Source organism: Pyrgilauda ruficollis, unplaced genomic scaffold (assembly GCF_017590135.1).
Source record: "Pyrgilauda ruficollis isolate IOZ18807 unplaced genomic scaffold, ASM1759013v1 scaffold148, whole genome shotgun sequence".
Lineage (NCBI taxonomy): Eukaryota > Metazoa > Chordata > Aves > Passeriformes > Passeridae > Pyrgilauda > Pyrgilauda ruficollis.
In genome coordinates, this window is record NW_024513432.1 from 745,223 (window position 1) to 767,504 (window position 22,282).

At 57.5% G+C, this 22,282-nt stretch overlaps 1 protein-coding gene across 2 annotated transcripts; it reads left to right on the forward strand.

Annotated features, from left to right (window-relative positions):
- Nucleotides 1–34: 34 nt before the first annotated feature.
- Nucleotides 35–22,152, forward strand: SH3GL1 (SH3 domain containing GRB2 like 1, endophilin A2). Of its 2 annotated transcripts, XM_041460747.1 has the most exons (10): nucleotides 35–207; nucleotides 15,034–15,102; nucleotides 15,203–15,275; nucleotides 15,792–15,935; nucleotides 17,372–17,505; nucleotides 18,457–18,615; nucleotides 19,028–19,131; nucleotides 19,774–19,898; nucleotides 20,358–20,411; nucleotides 21,817–22,152. In XM_041460747.1, the coding sequence occupies exons 1-10, from the start codon at nucleotides 163–165 to the stop codon at nucleotides 22,011–22,013; spliced, it is 1,104 nt and encodes a 367-aa protein (XP_041316681.1). In that variant the 5' UTR covers nucleotides 35–162; the 3' UTR covers nucleotides 22,014–22,152. The 2 variants fall into 2 exon arrangements, with proteins under 2 accessions (XP_041316681.1, XP_041316682.1); XM_041460748.1 differs by lacking the exon at nucleotides 20,358–20,411.
- The last annotated feature ends 130 nt before the right edge of the window (nucleotides 22,153–22,282 follow it).

Genomic DNA, 22,282 nt, shown 5'->3' on the forward strand with positions numbered 1-22,282 from the left:
GCGGCGGGGGCGGGGCCGGGCGGCGGCGGAAGCGGCGGCGGGGACGGGCCGGGCTGGGACGGGCGGAGCGTCCTGAGGCTCCCGAGGCTCCCGCCGCCCCCGCTCCAGGTCCCGCCGCCCGCACACCGGCTCCCCGCCGCCACCGGGCCAGGCACCGGCACCATGTCGGTGGCGGGGCTGAAGAAGCAGTTCTACAAAGCGACCCAGGTGAGACACCGGCACCCCGCGCCCGTTCCCGCCGCCGTTGGGCTCCGGGGAGGCCGCTCTTCCATTAGCGGTTCGGAGAAGCCGTCCCGGCCGCTGCTGGCCGGCGGTGCCCGCTCCCCGCCGTTCTCCCCTCCCGCCATCCCGGTGCTGGGCCCGCCGGGCACCCCCCGGTACTCCCGGTGTCCAGCCTGGCACCGCCGCTATCCCGGGCTCGTATCGCCCGCTTCTCAGCGTGCCTCCCGGTGATCCCGGAGCTGGCAGCGGCGGGGGCCCGGTGTGGGGGATCCGTTCTCCCGGTGTGACCGCGGAGGGGACACGGGCAGGGAAGGGAGCGGGGCCGGTGACACCGGGGGGGGGTCCCGGGGGTGCTTCCCCCTTCCCCAGAGCGGGGCGGATCCAGCCCTGAACCGGCCGGGAGAGGCGGAGGAAGCCCCGGGAGCGGCGGCCCCGGTAACGCCGGCGGCGGCTGCAGCCGGGCTCGGGAGCTGCCGGTCCCGCAGAGCGGCTGGAGCGGGGCTGGTCCCAGATCTGCTCCTCCCATCCCAGGAGCCTGATGGCAGACGGAGACAGGAGCGGGGCTGGTCCCCTGGGCTGGGAACGGGGCTGGGAACGGGGCTGGGGAAAGCTCCGGAGCTCCAGCCAGGAGCGAGGAGTTCGTGTGGCGTCCTTGGAGCTCTCCCCCCATTCCCAGCCCTGGAGGAGCCGGGGCCGGGCAGGAGCAGCCTGGGACTGCGAGGGCATTGCCGTGAGCCCCTCCACGGTCCCCGGTGGGAACGGGCCTCGGGCAGGGCTCAGAAACACCTTCTGCTCTCCCTCACAATGGGGGTGGTCGTTCCCGATCCCCCCGAGCAGAATTCCCCTTCCCACCGCTTCCTGTTAACAGCTGTGAGCTTTTGGTAATGCACTTTGGGAAGGGTTCAGGAATCACAAATCCCCCTCTGCTGCTGCTTTCCTGCCCTTGGTTTGGATTCCGGATAAATCTGGCACGGATCGTGGTTTCCATCCCCGAGTTTGAACCCTTTCAGCTCGTCCCACCCCTGCGTGTGACGTGTGTCGCCTTCTTGCTCGGCTCTCTTTCCCCAAATCCATTTCATTTACCCAGCAAAGCAAAAGAACAAATTCCTGAAGTCATCCTCCACCCCCTTTCCCACTAACCCCGTGGTGGGTTGGTTTTTTTGGTGTTTTTTCACAACTTCCATGGGGAAGGGTCGTGCTGGGGGCTCAGTGAGGGAGGATTTTGCTGGCCTGGCTGTGCCTGGTGGTGTCAGGAGGTGAAAACCCCTCGGTGACTCAGGACTAACGTGTTCCTAAGCCCAAAAATATCATTTTAAACCCCAGATGAAGGCGCTTTTTGGAGGAATTACAGATTATTCCAGAGTGCTGCCTCCCCTTGCAGTGCTCCAGGGCCAGAGGTGTCCATGACTTCGAGATGCTCTGACTGAAACTGGGAGGCTCTGGTTCCAGTTTGGCCATTTTTTTGTCTCCTCCTCCCTTCCTTCCCTTTTCCCCCTTTCTCCCCTTTCCCCCTCTGGTCCCACTCAGCCCTTGGCTGAAGGAGAGGAGGATTAGTTATTTTTTGGCTCCCTTCAAACCATCAGAAGCTGCCAAAGCCCAACATGTGGAAGATCTTTCCTAAAATGTTACGTTTTGTTCCACGTCTGTCCTTAATTGAAGGCAAGCAGAGCCAGGAGCGGGGTCTGCAGGGACCCCAGAGGGTTTGGGATCCCTGTCCAGGCTCCAGGGGGAGCAGGGCTTGGCTCCTGGGCCTCATCCATGTGATTCCTCCAAGCCCACGTCTCCCCTGGGTGAGGCAGCCGGGCGCCCACACGCAGGAGAGAGCCTGGAGTATCCTGGAAAAAAAAAAATAAATAAATCTGAGTCGTGCTGGCAAATGCTGCAGATGGGGAGCAGCTCTGAGTGTGTCCAGAACAGGTTCTGCCTGTTCACAGCAAACTGTTCTCTAAAAAAATAAAGAAAGCTGGAGAAAACATCCTGAGGAAGGGGGAGAAGCAGCAGCAGCTTGGAGCTGGGAACAGGGTGGGAAGTCCCTGCCTGCCTGCTCCAAGGTTTCATCCAGCCTGGAATTCACAGGGGCCTTCTGCTGCAGAAACAGCTTCCTTTGCACCCTTTGGGCTTTGTACAAACTGATGGCAATCCTAAAATCCTGCAGATCCTCCCAGGCAGTGGGCAGGACAGGCTGCTGCTCCTGGGGAATCCTGAGGGATGGGAGCAGCAGCAGGGCTGGAGGGATCCCAGATCCTGCCTGGCTCAGCTGGCAGCAGCAGGAGCTCTGTGGGGACAGGGGAGTGCAGGATGGGGAGTGCAGGATGGGGGATGCAGGATGGGGGATGCAGGATGGGGAGTGAAGGATGGGGAGTGCAGGATGGGGAGTGCAGGATGGGTTTGTGCTGCCCTGGGCACAGCCCAGCTCTGGGGGGAGCACTGGCATTGCCAGCACAGCTGCTGGGGGTGCTGCCCCTGCTCCACGGCAGGGTTTGGGATGGAGAGAGCTCAGAGCTCATCTCCTTGCACTCGTGGCAGTGCCCGAGGCCGGGTGGGACAGGGCTTGGAGCAGCCTGGGACAGTGGCAGGGCTGGGGCAGGGTGGGATTCAGCTTCCTTCCACCCCCAGCCAGTCTGGGGTTCAGCCCTGGGCGCTGCTGCCATTCCAGACTGGATTAACGTGCTCCCAACGCCTGTGTGAGCTGAGCCTAAACCCTGCCAGGCCTGCCTGGGCCCAGGCACAGCCCAGCCTCCTCCTCCTCCTCGTCCAGAGCCATTTTCCAGGAGGGGAAAAGGCGAGTGCTAATTAAATCTCAGCAGCCCTTGACACACACACACACATTTCCCTGTGTTTGATGACAGCTCCCAGGGCTTCCAGGGGTATTTTTGGCCATAAATAGCCCCTTGCTCCCTGCCTGGCCCGGGATGTGCTCCAGGGCCCAGCAGGACCTGCCCTTCCCGAGCTCCCTGGGCCAGCAGGGAAAGCTTTCCCTGCCCTGGCAGCTCCCTCCAGGTGCTGCTGTGAGCTGAGCAGGGGAATGTGCTCCCAGAGCGTGTGTGACACTGAGGGACAGGGTGCAGCTGGCAGCAAGGGCATTTCCCCTTATTTTTGGCCTTTGTGGTCATTGCCCGTGGTGCTGCTGAACTGGGATTTCCTTCACTTCTCCCTGGGTTTCCTTTCTTCCCTCCTCAACCCGGGTTCTCTCTGTGCTGATTGTGTGCTCTGCTTTCACACGTGGGATTTTTCTTCCCTTTCCCAGGTGAACCTTTCAAAAGCTCATTTTTTTTGTTGTTCATTTTGGGGTTTTTCTGATACTAACTCATCCCTGCTCCCACTGGCCTCTCCAGGCTTTCTCTGGGAGGCAGGAGGTGTCTTTGGGGTGGTTTGTGTTGGAAGGGACCTTAAAGCTCATCCCATTCCATGGGCAGGGACATCTTGCACTGTCCCAGACTGCTCCAGGCCTTGGACACTTCCAGGGATGGGGCAGCATCTCTGGGAGCTGTGCCAGGGCCCCAGCACCCTGTGAGCAGAGAGGGGAGCAGGGAGTTCCTGTGGGAGGGATTTGGCAGCATCAGCCTCTAAGCTCCTTATCTGTACGTGGGAATTTGGACTGGGAAGTCGGGGGATTTTGCTGATTCCTGCCAGCCTGGAGCCTCCTGCCAACCTCTGTCCCACAGCACCTGATGTTTCTGTATTAACATTAACCTGGGCTGGATTCCCCTGTGGCTCCTGGGTTTATCTTTCCACATTAATCTGCTCCCGAGGCTGGGGGAAAGCTGGATTTGCTGGGGTGACATCCTCCAGCTCTGCTTCCATCCCAAAGCATCCTGCCCTGGCTCCCTGCAGCTGTGCTGGCAGCGGGCAGGGCTGTTCTGGTGTTGTGTTTGCACATCCACAGGGAAAAGGAGGCTCAGGGGAGACCTCGTTCCTCTCCACAGCTCCCTGGAAGGGGACAGGGCTCAGTCTGCCAGGGAACGAGTGACAGCAGGGAGGAAACGGCCTCACTGAGGCTGAAATTTGATATTAATGCAAATTTTTCCATGGAAAAGGTTGTCAGGCGTTGGAACAGGCTGCGCAGGGCCGTGGTGGAGTCCCCATCCCTGAAGTGTTCAGAAGCCATGTGGATGTGGCACTTGGGGACACAGTGGTGAACCTGGTGCTGGGCTGGACTCCAAGACCTTTTCCAACCTTTCCCATTCCGTGGTTCCACGTGTGGCAGGTGGAAAGCAGAGGCTGAGTGTCCCCAAACCTCTTGGAGACAGGGATGAGGTGCCAGTGCATCCCCTCAGGGCTGCCTGATGCTGACTGGACACTCCCAGAGGTGCCTGTGCCACATCCAGGGGAAAACCAGCAGCCAGGATGTTTTCCTGTGGATTCCCTCTCCTTTTCCTGGGTGATTTGCATCAAAACCCTGTCCCTGCACTGGCTGGTCAATCATTGTTGGAGCTGAGCAGCCCCAGAACCAAGCAGGTTTCACTTTTCCAGGATTGTTTCTCTCCTATAAATTGGCTTTTCCCCCTTTCTGAGGTTGTTTTGCAGCCGTTGGGCTCTGACAGGAACGGGAGCTCCGATTCCTGGAAGGCAGAGACAGAAAACAGAGCTGGGGAAGTCCAGCTCTCCATATCCTGCTCCGTTTGCTCCCTTCCCGTGGCTGATGTCAGCCAGGGAAAGTGTTATCCTGTGCTTGCAGCTGGGGGAATCTGGGATGAGGGCAGGATCTGTGACTCAGGGGGGTCATGTAGTGCTGGGATGCTGAATGCACGTCATGAAATCATGGATTTATCCAGCTGATTGCACAGGGGATGGTTCCTGCGTGAGCAAAAGGAAATCCTTCCTCCCCCTTTTCCCTGCCACTGCTTTCCTCCTGGGAAAGAGCAAAATGGGGATGAGCTCAGGCAGCCTGCCTTGTAAAAGCTGATTCATTTCTTTAGCACTGGTTTTTTTTCTCCTTCTTCCTCCTCTCCCCCATCCCTGCAGATGCCAGTGCCTTTTGCCAGGGCTCCCAGCCCCATCCCTGTGGGAATTCCAGGGATGAGGAGGGAGCAGGGCAGCTCCTCCTGCCTGGGACTGCAGAAATCCCAGAGCCAAAATCCAGCCTGGTGTCTGCTGGGGTGTGAGGGGCTGATCCTGCTGGGTCCCTGCTGCTGTCCCTCCAGGCAGGATGGAGAACTCCTGAAAAGCCCAGAAATGAAAGAAATCCCTAATCCAGATGGTTTTGGCTGTGTGATTCCAGCTGAACTCATTCACATGGAAACTCAGGCTGCATCCCAGCCCTGGGTGTTTCCTCAGACTCCGAGCTCTCTGTCCCTGCTCCTTCCCATCCTTGGCTGCAGGGGTTCACCCAGCTGGGATGTGATGAGCAGGCAGGAGGCTGATCCTGTTTTTTCCTGTGGATCTGCTCCCTCTGAGCTGTGCCATGGCCGTGTCCCAGCCTTCCTCCCTGGATCAGGTGGGAAAGATCCAGCTCATGGCCCTGGGAAAGCCCCACAGCACCCCAGAGCTTCCCTTTTCCTGAGCTGCTCCATGACAGGACCTAGTGCAGGATCCAGCCCACCTTGGCTTCTCCTGGTGATTATAAAAGTGATAATGAATATTTTTTTACAGATTTCCTGTTCCCCTCAGCCCCATCCCTTCAGTCAGTGATCCTGTGGCTTTCAGGAAAGGTTCCTCTGGCAGGAAAGGGCTGTGCCTGGCCCAGACTCAGAGCTGGGGCTTCCTCTCCTGCTTTTGGAGTGCCTGGAGGTGCCCAAGGTCCTGGAGAATCCATCAGGAGAGTCTGGATTGCTCCTGCCTCCAAGAAGAGCCTTGTAACCCCCCCTCCCAGCATTGCCACCAATAGCTAATTAATAGAAGCAGTCCTTTTAAAGCCATTGGGAATTTTGGGATTTCCTAATGCCTGGCTATTAATAAAGTTCATGGTACTGTCACTAATTAAATTGCTTTTCTGCTCCAAAGGAAAAAAAAAAAAAAAATGAGTTAAACATCTCCATAATGAAATTCTGTCTTTGAGACAGAAGGTTAAATTTGCATGATTAAGGCTTTAAAGAGCTTTTCCTAATTGAGAAAATGCTTCATAATTCATCCTAGAGCCTGAAAACCCGGCTGCACCCCCTGGCTGGGCCAGACTTTATTCTCCAGTGATAATTTATTAACCACTTCCCTGACCAAATCTGGTTTGGCATCCCAGGATTAGCTACATTTAAACTTAATTTTCCCACTTTCATGATGCAAAAGGCAGAAGAAGGTTAAACAATTCTCTACACCTGAAGCAAATCTACTGCAGGAGAAGGTGCTGGGTTGTTTTTTTTTCCCTGATTTTGTTCCCTGGATTAGGAACCATCTTTTTTGCTGCTGACGTGTGTCTGAGGCAGCAGGGGCAGCACAAATCCAGAGTGCCAGATGCTGGAGGAGCTCCTGTCCCAGTAAAGCTCCTCCTGGTTGTACTGGGGGAGTTATAAAGGGCAAAGGCCCTGCCCTTGTGTGCCTGCCTGGGATAAAACATCATCCAAATGTCATCTCCAGGATTTCTGGGCCACCTCTGGCTCTGCCTGCAGGGCAGGAAAGCCACAGAGATGCCAAGTGCTGGGGGGGATTTTATCCCAATTAAACCATCCCAGAATGACTCTCAGTGTGCAGTGAGGGGAAAAAATGGATTCAGCAGCATCCTGGATGGGCTGGAAGCTGACAGAGTGCTGGGATGTGGGGAATGCCCTGGTGCAGCTCTGCAGGAGTTGGATCCATCCCTGGCAGCCTCAGGGATGCTGGGGTCGCTCCTTCCCACTCTCCCTTTCCTTAGGATGCTGTGCTGTGCTCTGATAGCCACAGAGCTTTTCCTAGAATTCAAAGGAGCAAGGAAAAGGAGTGTTTACAGTGTCCTCAGCCACTTCTGTCCCCTTTGATGTGTGAGCCCTGCTCCCCGTGTGAAACGTGTGAAGCTCTGCACGGGGCTCTCCCACCCAGCCCACGCCAGGAGCAGGAGTTTGCCTTCCTTTGGGGGGGTTTGGATCTTTTTTGATCTCCCTGCTGGCTGTAGGGCCGTGCCCCAGCAGCTCTCCATGTCCCCAGCTCTCTGTGTCCCACCAGCCTGGCTTGCTCCCATCGTCCTGCGGATCCAGAGGTTTTCTGGCTCCTTCCCAGCTCCTGACAGTCTCCTGCCTCCTGCTGTATCCTCACTTTGGGTGCTCCCAGCACCTCAGGGAGGTGTTTTTCCTGGTATTCACAGGGAACAGAAATCCCTTCTGCTGCTTGGTGTTATTTGCAGGGATTTACAGGTGTCTTGCACCCTCCTTTCCCTCTTTTTCCCCTTGTTTTTTGGGAAATCCCTCAGAGCACCTTGTGGGCTGACCCTCCAAATGCTGACTGCAGGCTGCTGGGTGCTCTTCCTAAGGCTTTGCAGCTGGGAAAAACAAAGATTGCAATTCCTAGGAGTCACTTTCAGTGCTTTGCACTTTTCTGTCCCATGTCAGGAGCAGCTCCAGGGCGAGGAGCCTCTGCTGCCCCGGCTCCTGGGGCCGGGTGGAGCTGGAGGAGTGATGGCTCAGCAGCTTTGGAAAAGCCAGGCTGTGATTCACTGGGATAGGACACGGGCAGGCTGTGCAGGAAGTCTGCATGCAAGGCCAGTATTCCATGTTTCCCCTCAGTTTGGTGAACTTCCTCTCAATTGCTGAAGTCACTGGAAGCCTGTGAGGGGAGATCATTGCTGGGAGAGAGGAGCTGCTGCAGCTCCTCGTGTGTTTGTGTTTTCCCTGGAGCTTGACCCAATTCCATGATCTTTTTTTTTTCCCAGCTGAGTAGAAATTGTGTCTGGTTTGGTTCAGAGCATGTGAGAAATAATAACGGGAGAAAACAGGATGCAAATGGATGTTGGGAGGTGCCCCCATCCCTCCAGCACGAGCATTCCAAGACTCTTGTGGAAACCCTCATCCTCTGGGATGAGCCTGCTTTGGGGACAGGGTTGTCCCCTCCTCTGTCCCCTGCTGGAAAAAAGGAGCTGGGAGATGCCCAGTGAGCAGGGAGCCTGGTAACCAGGGCTCCCAAGCAGGGTTTGAGCTCTGCCCTGCAGCCCAGGAGAGCAGGAATTCCCAAAGGCAGGAAGGAGCAGCTGCATTGCAGAGCATCCTCCGAGTGCCCTTGGCTGGCCCGGCGCTGCCGCCGGCCCCGCTGGCCGCTGCTGCAATCCCGGGTTTGCCTTTAATTCCCGCTGTCCTCGTTCCTGCAGCCCATCTGCTGGATGGAGATGAGTCACCCGATCCCGAGGAGGAGGAGGAGGGCTGGCAGGTGGCTCCTGGAAAGCCGCCTGTGCAGCTCTTCCCTGCCGTTTCCATAGGATAAGATTACAACCCGAGGTCACTGGGAAGCCTTTCCTCCTCGGCAGAGGGAAGGGAAGGAGCTGTTCATTGTTCCAGCCTGACCTTCCTGCTCCAGATCAAGGAATTCCTGTGGTGCTGTGGGGAGGGGACAGATCCCAGTCTCAGCTGCTGAGGGGGTGGAAGCTCGGGGTGTTCTGAGACACGTTTTCCCTGCGCACGTGTCTGGAGGCAGCCGAGCACCTCAAGCGCCTTGGCACGAGTGTTTTCCAAGCCAGAGATTCCGTGCTTCCACCATGGAGCTCGTCCCCAGCACTTGGGTGCAAGGCTCAGCCAGGACTGGCCTCTCGTGGAAGATGGGAGTGGGAAAAACGCGGGGAAGGAGCTGCAGGAGAAGGCTGAGAGTTGGGTAACGGAGTGGAAACCTTCCTGGGAGCTGTTTATCTGGAAGATCAGACCATGGAGGGGCTGCTGGAGTGTCCAGGTGCCCCAGGCAGGTCGGATCCATAGGGATGACATTTGGAGCCAGCAGCTCGGAGGGGCTGGAGCCTGAGAGCAGCTCCTCCTCATCCTCCTCTGGTTTGCCAGGAGGGGATGTGAGAAATCCCAGGGTCACACAGTGGTTTGGGTTGGAAGGGACCTTGAAGGTCACAGAGTCCCACTCTGCCATGGCAGGGACACCTTGGACTGTCCCAGGCTGCTCCAAGCCCCGGCCAGCCTGGCCTTGGACACTGCCAGGCATCCAGGGGCAGCCACTGGGAGCTCGGGAATGTGCCTCCCTCTTCCAAGGCTGGGGGTAATTGTTCCTCCCCTACTCTGCACAATAAACACTGGGATCTGTTTTCTTCTGCTCAAAGTAGGTCAGGAGTTGCTCAGATCAGTGTGAGCTGTGCTGTGGGTGTGCCCAGCTCATCCAGCCCGGGCTGCCTGCTGCTCTGGGGCAGGCACGGGGCTGGGATCCCAGCATGGGATCCTGGGGTGGGATGGGACCCTGGGATGGGATCCTGGGATGGGCTGAGCCCAGCAGGGCTGGGATCCTGGGGTGGGCTGGGATCCTGGGGTAGGCTGGGACCCTGGGATGGGCTGAGATCCTGGGATGGGCTGAGCCCACCAGGGCTGGGATCCCAGGATGGGCTGATCCCAGCAGGGCTGGGATCCCAGGATGGGCTGATTCCACCAGGGCTGGGATCCCAGGATGGGCTGATCCCACAGGGCTGGGATCCCAGGATGGGCTGATCCCACCAGGGCTGGGATCCCAGGATGGGCTGATCCCAGCAGGGCTAGGATCCCAGAATGGGCTGAGCCCACCAGGGCTGGGGATCCCAGGATGGGATCCTGGGGTGGGCTGGGATCCTGGGGTGAGCTGGGACCTTGGGATGGGCTGAGATCCTGGGATGGGCTGAGCCCACCAGGGCTGGGATCCCAGGATGGGCTGATCCCAGCAGGGCTAGGATCCCAGAATGGGCTGAGCCCACCAGGGCTGGGGATCCCAGGATGGGCTGATCCCAGCAGGGCTAGGATCCCAGAATGGGCTGAGCCCACCAGGGCTGGGGATCCCAGGATGGGCTGATCCCACCAGGACTGGGATCCCAGGCTGGCCCAGGACTCCTCCCAGGACCAGCTGGTTCTGCAGGGAGCTCCATGGCAGCAGAGCCGTGTGGGGCACTCCAGGAGAACCCCCAGGCTTTTCCAGGTGCTGCAGCTGGGCTGGTGTGTTTTCCCAGGAGGTTTTGGGAATTTTCCAGCCCTGCCATTGCCAAGCCCCACTGGCTGAGTGACTGAAGGCCTTTGCTGTGCTCCCAAGCTCTCTCACACACACGGAGCTGGGCAGGGTCATGCTGCCTCTGCAGGATGATGGGGATGACCCAAAATGAAGCTGAATGCCAGGGAGTCACACCCTGCTGAGCTGGGGAGGTGGTGGTGCCTCTGTTTAGGTTTTATAGAGCATCCCACAAATCTGTGCCACTGGGCATGGTTAAACTGGGCACCAGCAATCCCAGTTAACCCTGGGTTCCCTTCACTCCTTCTCCTGTGCCAAGCTTTGGGGGTTCAAAACATTCCCACCCCTTTTCCCCTGGGTTTGTGGGCTGGCTTTTTGCCCTGGGCTGGGATGAAGAGAGCCAGGGTAGAGCTGCTTCTCTGTTTGCTCATCTGTGGGTTTGTTTTTGTATTTCTTGAGGGGAACTTGCTATTGGGAGGGTGGAGGGGAGGAAGAGGAAGGCTTTGATACCCCAGAGTCTGCAGGAATAAGGTTTTCAGTCGACTGTAGGGAACTGTTTTGATTGCAGGGATGGCAAATGTTTGATGTGTTATAAATAGGGCTGACTGTGATGGAAAAAAGAAAGCGAGTTTTAAAAAAAAACCTGATTTTTGGGTTTCTCTTGGTGTGTTTTGCTTGTTTGAGGCTGAGGGAATTAGGGATAATTTTCCGTTTTAAAATATTTAAAGGCTGGAGAGCAAAATATCAAAATGAGGTCTGTGAAGTCCCGTGGGGAAGCTGGTGATTAGCAGAGAATAACACAGACTTGGGCTCCCTTATCCATGAGCTGGGCAGATGATCCTTCAGGGTGGGTGTGCTGGAATCTGCCCTTCTCCAGCTTTCGAGGAGCTCCTCAGCTGGGGAACTTTGGCTGCTGGCACCTTCCCAGGTTTATCAGGAATTTTACTGATGGTGCAGCCCAAAAATCACCTTTTGTTCTCCACATCTGTCCCACCTCTCCACCTGGAATGATGCAGGAATTCCTCAGCTGGGACTGCCCAGCTCTGCTCCCAAAATCTCTCCTAATCCTCCCTGCTCCTGAATGTACCCAGGCACATCCCAGGCAGGCTCCAGGAGCTGGGAGCAGCTGAGCAGCATTCCCGTGTTCCTTCCCCAGCCCAGCTGCCAGGAGAACTCCTGTGCATCCCTCCTTGCCCCTCTCCATGCACACACACCATTCCTGCCTCTCCCCTGGCCACCCTGGCTCTTTCCAACAATGCTTCTTTCATTCCCAAAGATCTTCCCCCACAAGGGGAAGTCGGGATTGTTCCCATTCCCACACCCCTGCCAAGGAATCTGAAGGAATCCCCTGAGCTCCAGAATGAAGCTGTGGAGCGAGGCTGGAGCAGCCTTGGCTGGAGAGGGGCCCTGTCCAACCCCTGTGGATGAGCCCTGCCAAGGAATCTGCCAGGGGATCTGCCAGGGGATCTGAAGGAATCCCCTGAGCTCCAGAATGAAGCTGTGGAGCGAGGCTGGAGCAGCCTTGGCTGGAGAGGGCTGTGTCCAGCCCCTCTGGATGAGCTCTCCTGAGGATGAGGCTGGCTGGATGCTGAGCTGCTGGGAATGCTCCCTGCCCCCAGGAACCTGATCAGCTCCCTGTGCTCCCATCTCAGGCTGGAGCAATCTGGGGCACGTTTGGGCTGTGACCTTTTAATCCATCAGGGCTGTGCTCCTGGCTCCTGGGCTGGCCCAGCCCTCACTTCCCTTGCAGGACCTGTGGGTGGAATTCCAGGTGAAAAATGTGCCAGGAGCAGCCAAGTGGGAGCAGATTGTATCTGCCCAGTGCCAGCTGCAGCGCCCTGGGCCAATATTTGCTCTGGGAGGTGTTTGGCCAAAGGCTCCCAGGGTGAACCCCTTGCATGTTTCCCATCCACACACCAGGGAGGCCAGACTTGTTCTGCCCTTCCACTCCCAGGGAATGGTGGGGTTGGTTTTTAACCATTTCCGTGTCTGCTCGTGCCATCCTTTCCCAGTCTGGCTTCAGGAGAGGTGAGATCCCAGCTGAGGGAACAGGGATGTATCCCGAGCCTTCTCCTGGCTGCTCAGGAAATCAAAATGCAGAAAAATTGTCAGCACATCCTCCAAAAAGCCCCATAGCTGCTTCCTGGGGGAAGGGCAGCTGGAATCTGCAGCGCCAGCATTCCTCCAGCTGCCTTCCAGCTCCCTTAGGCCAAGCAATGGATGGATAAACCCTTCCTTCCTTCCTTCCAAGGATCCTGGAGAGGCCAGTGCTTCCCAGAGGAAGGCAGGCACCCCCTTCCCATCCTTCCCATCCTTCCCATCCTTCCCAGGCCCTTTGGGGGCAGCACCATGGGATCCACAATGGGGCACTCTGGAATTTTGGCTCCCCGAGCGTGCTGAGGCTCCAGGTTAAATGAGGAGCCGGTGACAGCTCCTCCAGGCTCGTGTCTGGGGGATCTGTGTGGGTTTGTCTCCCTTCCTGAGGGCTTTGGGGGTGTGGGGATGGAGTCCCTCCTCCTTTCCTCCCGTGCTGACGCCTCCCAGTTTAATTAGAGCCAGCAGGGAGAGAACCTCAATCTTATTATTCCCTCCCAGCAGGGCAGCAGCAGCATTTCTTGGACGTCAAAAGGAGGATTAAATTAGCCTGGAAATGAGGGGGTTTTGCTTCCTTCACTTCTCTGGGCTCTCCAGAGGGTGTGGAGCCTCCGGAATCGCTGTGCTGATGGATTCTGCCAGCCTGGCACGCGGGCCCCTCGCAGCAGAGTCCTGGCAGGGGTTATTTACAGCTTCCCAGGTCACAAATCCAGGGAGAAAAGTGGGATTGGAACTGCTTGGGATGGCTGCACCCTTCCCAGGTGTGTTAGGGACAGAGCAGGCTCCCGGGGCTGCGACCTGGGTGGAAGGGATCCCGTTCTGGCTGTGGGATTCTTGGCAGGGACAGGGGTGGCAGCTGGGGCAGAGCTGTGCCCTGCTGAGCTTGTCCTGGCAGGCCTGGCAGCTGCTCCTGGGACCTTTTCCAGGCTCGAGAGAAGAGCGTGCCTGCCCAGCTCGGGGCTGGGGTGTGTGCTGGCATGGAGCAGGCGTCCAAGGAGAGCAGGAAATCACACTCAGATGGGTTCTGGGGCAGCTGGGGGTGATGGGATCCCCTGGAGCTGCTTCTGAGGGCTGCCTGGGCATGGCATGGCAGGGTTTGGGGAGCATGGAATGAGGGGCAGGGGGCAGGAAATAAGAGCAGGGAATGGGGAGCAGAGATTGCCCAGCCTGGTTCACTCTGGCTGTGTCCTGTGTCCCTTATCAGAGGGTTAAAGGAGGAGAGTGAAATCCAGAGCTGGGTGAACCAAGAGACCCTTCCTTCCTTTCCTTTCTCTCTTTCCTTTCCTATCTCATTTTTCCCTTCCTAGCTCATCCTTCCCTTCCCTTCCCATGGCTGGTTTGGTGTCTCCAGGTGCTTCTGAACCTGGATAATTCCCTAAAGGGATCCCTCCCCCTCTTCCTCAGAAAACATCCAGCCTCATTTTGTATCCTCACGGGACCAGGAGTGTTCCAGAGGAAGAAAGCCTCGATAAAAATCAAATATTTGATGTTGGAGTAAACAAACCCGATTGTTCCTTCAGATCTGGAGTTTTCAGCACAAACAGAGGAATCCTGGCAATGCCCCGGGGCAGGCGTGGAGCCCTGGCAGCCTGTGCCAGGTTTCCCAGACCACTTTGGATGTCTGGATGGGGAATTTGCTGTTGTTTGGAGCAAAATAATCACTAATTGCTCCCCACAGCTCCCTGACAGGAGGGTGGAGCCAGGTGGGGTCGGGCTCTGCTCCCAGGGAACAACAGGACAAGAGGAAACGGCCTCAAGTTGCACCAGGGAAGGTTTAGATTGGAAATCAGGGAAAATTTGTTCATGGAAAGGGTGGCCAGGCATTGGCACAGCTGCCCAGAGCAGTGCTGGAGTCCCCATCCCTGGAGGTGTCCAAAAATCACACAGATGTGGCACGTGGGGACGTGGGCTAGAGGTGAACGTGGTCAGACTCCGTGATCTTGGAGGTCTTTTCCAACCTCAGCCATTGCATGGTTCCAGTTTTGGCCAATTCCCATGTCCTGCATCCCCAGGAGTGCAGGGGCTGGGAAGGGAACATTTTCCTGCCTGGGCTGCAGGGAAGGACACTTGGGGGGGTTCCTGGGGGCATTGGTCACCCCTGGGCTGCGGGTCAGGGACTGGGGCTGTTCTTGGACCGAGGAATCCCCTCAAGAAGCTGCTGAGCCTTCCCATGAAATGAGCCCTGACTTCCCAGCTTGTCAAACATCTCTGACAAAGGATTCCAGCCCCTTGTCCCAGATCCTGAGCTGCTCCAGCAGTTCCAGAGTGGTGGCTGTGCTCTCCCCCTGTGCTCCCCAGGCTCTTCTGTGCTGCCTGCTGGGAGCTGAGTGTGTTCATTCCCTGTTTACTTGGATTTTGCTGTGTGTGAAACTGAGCCCTTGGCTCCAAATGGAGCTGAGAGACGTTTGTGCTGCTTGTTTTTTCCAGCAGGCGTTGGAGTTGGAGCCGTGGGCTGGGATTTAGGGAGCTGTGGAGCTCCTGGTGGGTGAGGAACGTCCTGGCTGAGCCAAGCTTTGGGTGCTTGGGAATGTTTGGGGGTTTGGTGGGGTCTTTTTGAGGGGCTCTGGGCTGGTCCTGCTGCCTCCTTTCTCTTGCAGGTGCTATCTGGACCATCCTTGTTCCCATTCTGTCCCAGGGAATTCCTCCTTGGGGTGGGAAGGTTCAGTCAGTGCCTGATCCTCCTCCCTTGTCCTTTGTCCACAGCTGGTCAGCGAGAAGGTCGGAGGGGCCGAAGGGACCAAGTTAGATGATGACTTCAAGGAGATGGAAAAGGTGAGTGGGGAACCAGAGGAATCCCCAAAATCACCCCATGGCTCCTGTGGGATTGGCTGAATCCCTGAGCTGATCCTCACTGGGCTCTTGTCTCCTGCAGAAAGTGGACGTGACCAGCAAGGCTGTCACAGAAGTACTGACCAGAACCATAGAGTACCTCCAGCCCAACCCAGGTGAGGGCCTGCCCCTCCCTGTCCCCTTCCCAGCTTTCCAGGGAGATCAGGGAGATGCCTTTTGCTCCAGGTTTGGATCAGGGGGAGGTCTGGGTACCCCTCTTGCCCTGTATCCAGGCTGCTGAGCAGGGACAGAACAGATGCAGCTTTTGCCTCAGACTTAGAGAGGCCCTAAGGGGACCCGTTTTTCTCAGAATGTCCAGGAAAAGGGGTGGTTTTGGGCTGGGAAGGGGTGGCTGGCTCTGTCAGCCCTGCATCCTTCCAGCCAGCTGCTCCAGAGAGCACTCCAGGGACCCTGGGAGGGCTGGGGAAACTCCTTTGGCCTTCCCTGGCCGAGCAGTGGGGAACTATTTTTGCTTTGTGCCTTGGCAAAGAACCTTTTCTTGTAGCGAGGGATATTCCTGGGGGATGGACAAGGGGGCCTCTTGGCTTTAGGTGTAGCAGGGGGGAAAAAAACCTGCTGAGGGATGCAGGGAATGCAGGGGTGGCAGAGGCTGAGGTGTTTTTGTGTGGCAGCTTCCAGAGCCAAGCTCACCATGCTCAACACGATGTCCAAGATCCGCGGGCAGGTGAAGAACCCCGGCTACCCCCAGTCCGAGGGGCTGCTGGGGGAGTGCATGATCCGCTATGGGAAGGAGCTGGGAGAGGATTCCAACTTTGGTGAGTGCCCCCTGGGCCTGGGGGAGCAGTGGGGCAGGCTCCTGATTCACTTCTGGGCTGGCACTCTGAATTCTGGAAGGGTTTGGGTGAACTTTGGGTGAACTGAACAACGCGTGGGGCTTAAAAGGGGTTCAGAAACTTCCAGAGTGAGCAGATTTCAAGGGAAAGAGAGGAGGTTTAGATGGGATATTGGAATAAATTCCTGCCTGTGAGGAGGGTGAGGCCCTGGCACAGATGCCCAGAGCAGCTGTGGCTGTCCCTGGATCCCTGGCAGTGCCCAAGGCCAGGCTGGAGCAGCCTGGGGTAGTGGAAGATGGAACTGGATGGACTTTAAGCTCCTTCCATCCCAAACCATTCTGTTATTCTGTGATCCCAGGTATCCTGCATCTCAATCCACTTTCTTATTAAACACTGAGATAAATCTGCACATAAAATAAAAACTTCCCTCTAAACTGAGCAGCAAAGCAGGAACGGGACTGAGCAGGACTGGGAGTTTCACACAGCTCTTAAGGATCCCTTCCAACCCAAACCTTGCTGTGATTCCATAGGGATGAAGCCAAGAAATCTTCTGGCTGTTCCTTGGAGCCATGTGTGACTGGCAGGGAGGAGGGGGTGAAGCCTTTTGGTGACATCAGTTTTAATCCCCTGGAACCTCGGCCAGCGCACGTGATGGCCCCCTGGCAGCACAGCTGGCTCTGCCAGGGCAGGGAGGAGCTGCCTTGCTTCAGGAAAATTAAAAACCTCTGGCTGCCTTTGGGACTGACAGAGGATTTTGGAGATCCTCCCTGGCCAGCTCAGAGCTCTGCATCAATCCTGGCTCACAGGGACTGTGGAGAGCAAGGGAAGGAAGCTTTTAGGAGAGCACACTAAACTCTGTTTCCTTAATGGCCTCCTTAAAGCAGCATTGAGGACTCCATCCCTCCCTTCCAGGTTTTTCAGAGTTATTACAATTGAAATAACACTTCTGGTCTATTGATTTTTCCAGCTGGACAGTGGAGAGATGTTTTCCCTTGACCCTCTCTCTCACTCGTGTATTTTCCTGTGTTCATGCTCTGCTGAAATTGTTGTTTTGCCAAAGCTGCACGGGAATAATTTCATCTCTAAATGTTTCCTCTGCACTAAAAAACCAGCACTGAATATGCTTTGCTGCAAGTCTGCCTGGCTTAAGTGTCAGAGTGGCCAGAGCCTTAGAAAAGGATGGAGCTGAGCAGGTTTCAGTGAGTGCCTTTGAGCTCTGGGGCTGTCCAAGGCCAGCTTGGACCGGGCTTGGAGCACCCCAGGACCAGATGGGCTTTAGGGTCCTTCCAACCCAAACCACTCCACGACTGTGGGACACACAAGGGCTTTCTGCTGAGAAGGAAGAAGGAAGGGATCTGAGGCAGATCCCTGGGCCTCAGGCTCTGTTTAATTCCCTGTCCCTGTCCCTGTCCCTGCAGGGGACGCGCTCCTCGACGCCGGCGAATCCATGAAGCGCCTGGCGGAGGTGAAGGACTCGCTGGACATCGAGGTCAAACAAAACTTCATTGACCCCCTGCAGAACCTGTGTGACAAGGACCTGAAAGAGATCCAGGTAAACACCCCTGTGCTTTGCTCTGCTCCTCATCTCCCTGCTCTCTGGGCTCTTTGGCTGCTGGGGCACGGAGCTGCCTGCTCTGCAGTGCTGGGAACCAGGGCCTGGCAGGAATTGCCTGCACTCTGTGTGTTTTCTCCCTTCAGACTCTCTGGTATTTCCTCCCTGCTCAGCGCTGCTCCTGCTGCTCCTGAGCAGCCCAAAAGGCTGCATGCAGGTTGGAATGGTTCTCCATTTGCCATGTTTGATGGAGGGTGCCATGGGAATACATCCCAACACCCCTTCTGGGCTTGCTGAATTGGGTTCTTAGTGCTGTGAGCTCCCAGATGGGATCAATTTGGGCTCCAAGCTCTGAGCAAGCTCCCCTCAGGTCTCGACTCAGCATCCCAAGGAGAACTCTGGGGTCTCCTTGGGAGAGCAGGGAGCTCAGCAGCTCCTGTGTGCTGCACACAGACAAGTGCAGGCCCTGTAACAGGATCCATCCCAGCCTCCAATTCCCCAGGCCAGTCTCCTGAGGGAGTTTTCACTGTCAGTGCTGTCCTGGGTGAAATAACCACCAAGTTCTGCCTCACTGCCTGTCTGTACTCAGTTCCATGGGGCTACTTTAAACATCCCTGCCCTAAGACCCAGGGGTGCAGTGCCCAGAACCCACATTCCTGCTGTCCAGAGATCCCTGCAGCTCCTGGGGAGCTGAAAGGAGCAGCACAGCTCTTCACCTTCCCAAAAAGCTCCCGTGGGAAGCAGACCTGGGCTGCTCTGCAGCCTTTTCCTCATTGGAAGGGGTCTGGACTCATTCCCCCATCACACCCCGGGGCCTCTTTCCCACCTGGAGCAAAGGTGGGAGCCACAGGAGATCAGGTTTCTGACACCAATGAACTCAGCCTGTAACTGGAGCTGCCCTCCCAAGCCTCTGGCTTTTCCCTCTTCCCTGTTCTCTCCATCCTCCCCCAGCACCACCTGAAGAAGCTGGAAGGGAGGCGCCTGGACTTTGACTACAAGAAGAAGCGCCAGGGCAAGATCCCCGACGAGGAGCTGCGGCAGGCCATGGAGAAGTTTGAGGAGTCCAAGGAAGTGGCAGAGACCAGCATGCACAACCTCCTGGAGACAGATGTGAGTGTGGGACAGCACAGCTGGGGCTGCTGTGGCCCTGGGGTGGGATCTCCTGAGGGAGGCACTGATTACACACCGGTTTCCACTCCTGAGTGTGGGAAAGGCCAGAGCTGACGTGACAGGCCTTTGCTTAGCCCTGACCCAGCTCTTGGCCAGAGCAGAGCCCCTGCCTGGCACCAGACAGGCTCCTTTTGGGGTGCTGGGGGGATCAGTTTGGGAGGTAACCCAGGTGGGAAAGGTTTGGGAAGGATTTCCCAGCTGGCAAAGCCAGAGTGGCAGGAAATGAGCTCTGTCTGTCCTGGCAGTCTCAGCCGAATCCCAGAGCTCCTCCTGGGCTCCCCACGGCTGCCCCAGGGCAGTGCAGGGGTGTCCAGCTGGGGGCAGGTGCTGATCCCAGCCTGGTGTTGCCCAGATCGAGCAGGTGAGCCAGCTGTCAGCCCTGGTGGACGCCCAGCTGGATTACCACAGGCAGGCTGTGCAGATCCTGGACGAGCTGGCCGAGAAGCTGAAGCGCAGGTGAGTCCCCGTGGTTCCTCTGGGAACACCCGAGTCCCCTTGGAATCACAGAGTGCCCCAAGGGATGGGCTTGGAAGGGACCTTGGGGCTCACAGAGCAGGGACACCCCTCCCACTACCCCAGGTTGCTCTGAGCCCTGTCCAACCTGGCCTTGAAAAAGCCAATTCCTGTGGCTGTTCCAGGTGGGATTTGAATTTAGTTCAAATCCTGGCTGAGGAAGGCTCGTCCCACCTCTCCTTCCTCAGCCTCCCCACTCTGGGGAGGATCTGGCAGTGCTGCCCTGCTGCTCTTCCCTCCTGGGAGAAACTGCAGAGTGAATACTGTGCCTGCTCTGAATTGGGAGGAGCTGGGAGGACCCTGCCAAGTCTGAGCTTTCAAACTACAGCACGAGTGTCCTCTGCTGGCCTGAATTCCTGAGCATTCCATAGCAAAACCTGGGATGTGTGGGCCCTTTCCAAGGGCAGATCCCAAACCCTGGGCAAGTCCCACCTTCCAAAGGCTCCAGGCACAGGGACTTGTGCAGATCCCTGTCTCCAAACCCCTTGCTGCCCTGTGCAGCCCCCCAGGAGGATAAACACCGTGTTGATCCCCTCCTGTTCCATTCCTCACTGCACTTCCCCACGTTTCTTTTCCCTGTCCCAGGATGAGGGAGGCCTCCTCGCGTCCCAAGCGGGAATACAAACCCAAGCCCAGGGAGACATACGACTTCAGGGAGCCTGACCAGTCCAACGGGGGCTTCTCCTGCAACCCCACCCCCAAAGTCTCAGGTAACGTTGTCCCAGGTGTTCACTGGTGCCTCTGGAGCAGCCTCCCAGGGAAGGAGGGCAGCTGCTCTGCCTGCACAGGACGTTCCTGCTGTGCTGGATGCTCCTGCACGAGCCTGTAGCTCTGGAGAACGTCAGGAATGCCTCTAGATTGGGCTCTTTTCTCCTGGGACCCAGGAGCCTTTGCTGTGTTGGCTTTGGGGATGTGCCAGAGGGGTCTCCAGCCTGGGCCTCTCGCTGTCAGTGCCAGACAGGAAAACTGAAGCCTCCCTCCCTCCCTCCCTCCCTCCCTTCCTCCCTCCCTCCTCCTCTTCCATCCCGCTGCATCCCTCCCTCCCTCCCTGATCCTGGCGGGTTCCTAACAGCATGGGGGCCCTGCTGTTTCTCCTGACAGATCCTCTGGGCCCTGCCTGTCCCTGTCTCCCGTTGGTTTAAGCATGTTTCTCTTTTGTTTGGAAGCAGCTTCCGCCTCTTTCCGGTCGGACAAGCCGTCCCGGGCCTCCGTCAGGAGTATCCGTGAGTTTCCTCCCTCTGCACTGCTCCCTGTGTGGCCTCCTCTCCCCATCCCTCCTGGCTGCTCCTCCCTGCTGCTGCTGCTGCTCCTTGGAGCTGCTCATCCCTCCGTGCTGAGCCTCAGCTGAGCCCTGAATTAACCCAGCCACGCTGCAGTGGGATTTTGCAGCCCCAAAAGCAGGGCCTGGCTCACCCGGAGGAGCTGCAGCAGCTCCCAGCACCCAGGCATGTCCTGATCCCTGGGGATCAGTGCTTTCCCTGAGACATCACACAGCTCAAGGATTTCCCTGTTCTCACAAGCACCCAGCCTGGATCTCTCCCACTCCTGCTCCCCCTGTCCCTGTGGAAGGCTGGAGGGAGGAGGCAGAGCCTCAGCTCGTGGAGTTTGTGGGGTGTGGGGTGGTGTGGGGTCTGTGGTTCCTCCTGCAGGACCTTGGGATCTCAGGGCTGGGCTGGGGCTTGGAGCCTGGAGCAGGGCCGTGGTGGTGGGGCCAGCCTGGTGGTTTGGGGAGCTCTCTCCAACCCATCCATGTCTGGCTGCTGCTTGTGGTGATCTCTGAGTGCTCTTCCCGTGCTGGGCCCTCCCTTGCTGTGGGTCCTGGAATCATGGAGTGCCTTGGGTTGGGAGGGACCTTCAAGACTATCTCATCCCACCCCTGCCATGGCAGGGACACCTTCCCCTGTCCCAGGCTGCCCCAAGCCCTGTCCAGCCTGGCCTTGGGCACTGCCAGGGATATTCAGCAGCTGGATGTGCCCGTGTCCACTCCCTTGCCCTGGCTGGGGCAGCCCCAGCACAGTGGGGAGGGCTGGGGGGTCCTGCAGGCCCTGGAGGTCTCTCTTAGCTCTGTCCCTTCCCACTGGGAATCTCCCAGCTCCAAAGCTGAGTCCCAAAACGTCCGTGCACAGAGCGAGCAGCAGGAAATCCCACAGGAAATCCCACGGAAAATCCCTTTGCAGCCAAAAGGTGATGCTTAAATCCTGGAGCTGAGTTTGGGGAGCAAGATTTTGGGCTTCTCCTGAGTTTTGAGGGGCTGCTCATGGATTTGAAGCCCCGTGGCCAAGGAGGCAGCTGCTGTACTGTGCCCTTCAGGTGTGGGGTCCCCCCTCCAGTGTCCCCCTCCATGTCCAACCCCACCAGCAAGCCCCAGGGCAGGTTCTCAGCTCTCTGAGGGATAACATGCCTTGTCTGCCATCCACGTGCCTTGTCTGCCATCCCTCTGAGGCTGGAGTGCAGGAGGTGCAGGCAGGAGCAGCACAGGGACAGGGAATGGAGGAACTGCAGGAGCAGAGAAGGGCCAGTGGAGCCAGCCCTGCCAGTCCAGGCGGGATGCAGAGCCCTGGCAGGAGTCCCGGGTGCCAGGGCAGGGCACTGTGGGGTCCTGCTGATGTGTCCCCGCTGTCCCCACAGCCCCCCTGGACCAGCCCTGCTGCAAAGCCCTCTACGACTTCGAGCCCGAGAACGACGGCGAGCTGGGCTTCAAGGAGGGCGACATCATCACCCTGACGAACCAGATCGACGAGAACTGGTACGAGGGGATGATCCACGGCCAGTCCGGCTTCTTCCCGCTCAACTACGTGGAAGTGCTGGTCCCGCTACCTCAGTGAACCGGCGCCGCTCCGCCCCGAGTGTCCCGAGCTCCATTCCAGCTCCAGCCCCGCCTCCCCGCCTCGCCTCGGGGCCGGCGCTACCAGGGAACAAACCAGAAGGGTCCCACGGCCCCTTCCCCCCGTGAAGTTGGTTATTTTCTTTGGGAGTTTTTTTTTTTTTTTTTTTTTTTTTTTTTTTTTTTTTTTTTTTTTTTTTTTTTTTTGTCCTTCTGGTGCTTGAACTTCGGTACTTTGTGCGCCCCCAGCCCCGGCCGTGCTGCTGGCAC

Coding starts and splice junctions, on each gene's coding strand:
- SH3GL1 (XM_041460747.1), top strand. CDS start 163: ATGTCGGTGGCGGGGCTGAAGAAGCAGTTCTACAAAGCGACCCAG. Junction 15,276..15,791: donor GTACCTCCAGCCCAACCCAG/GTGAGGGCCTGC, acceptor TTTGTGTGGCAG/CTTCCAGAGCCAAGCTCACC. Junction 19,899..20,357: donor CCCCACCCCCAAAGTCTCAG/GTAACGTTGTCC, acceptor GTTTGGAAGCAG/CTTCCGCCTCTTTCCGGTCG.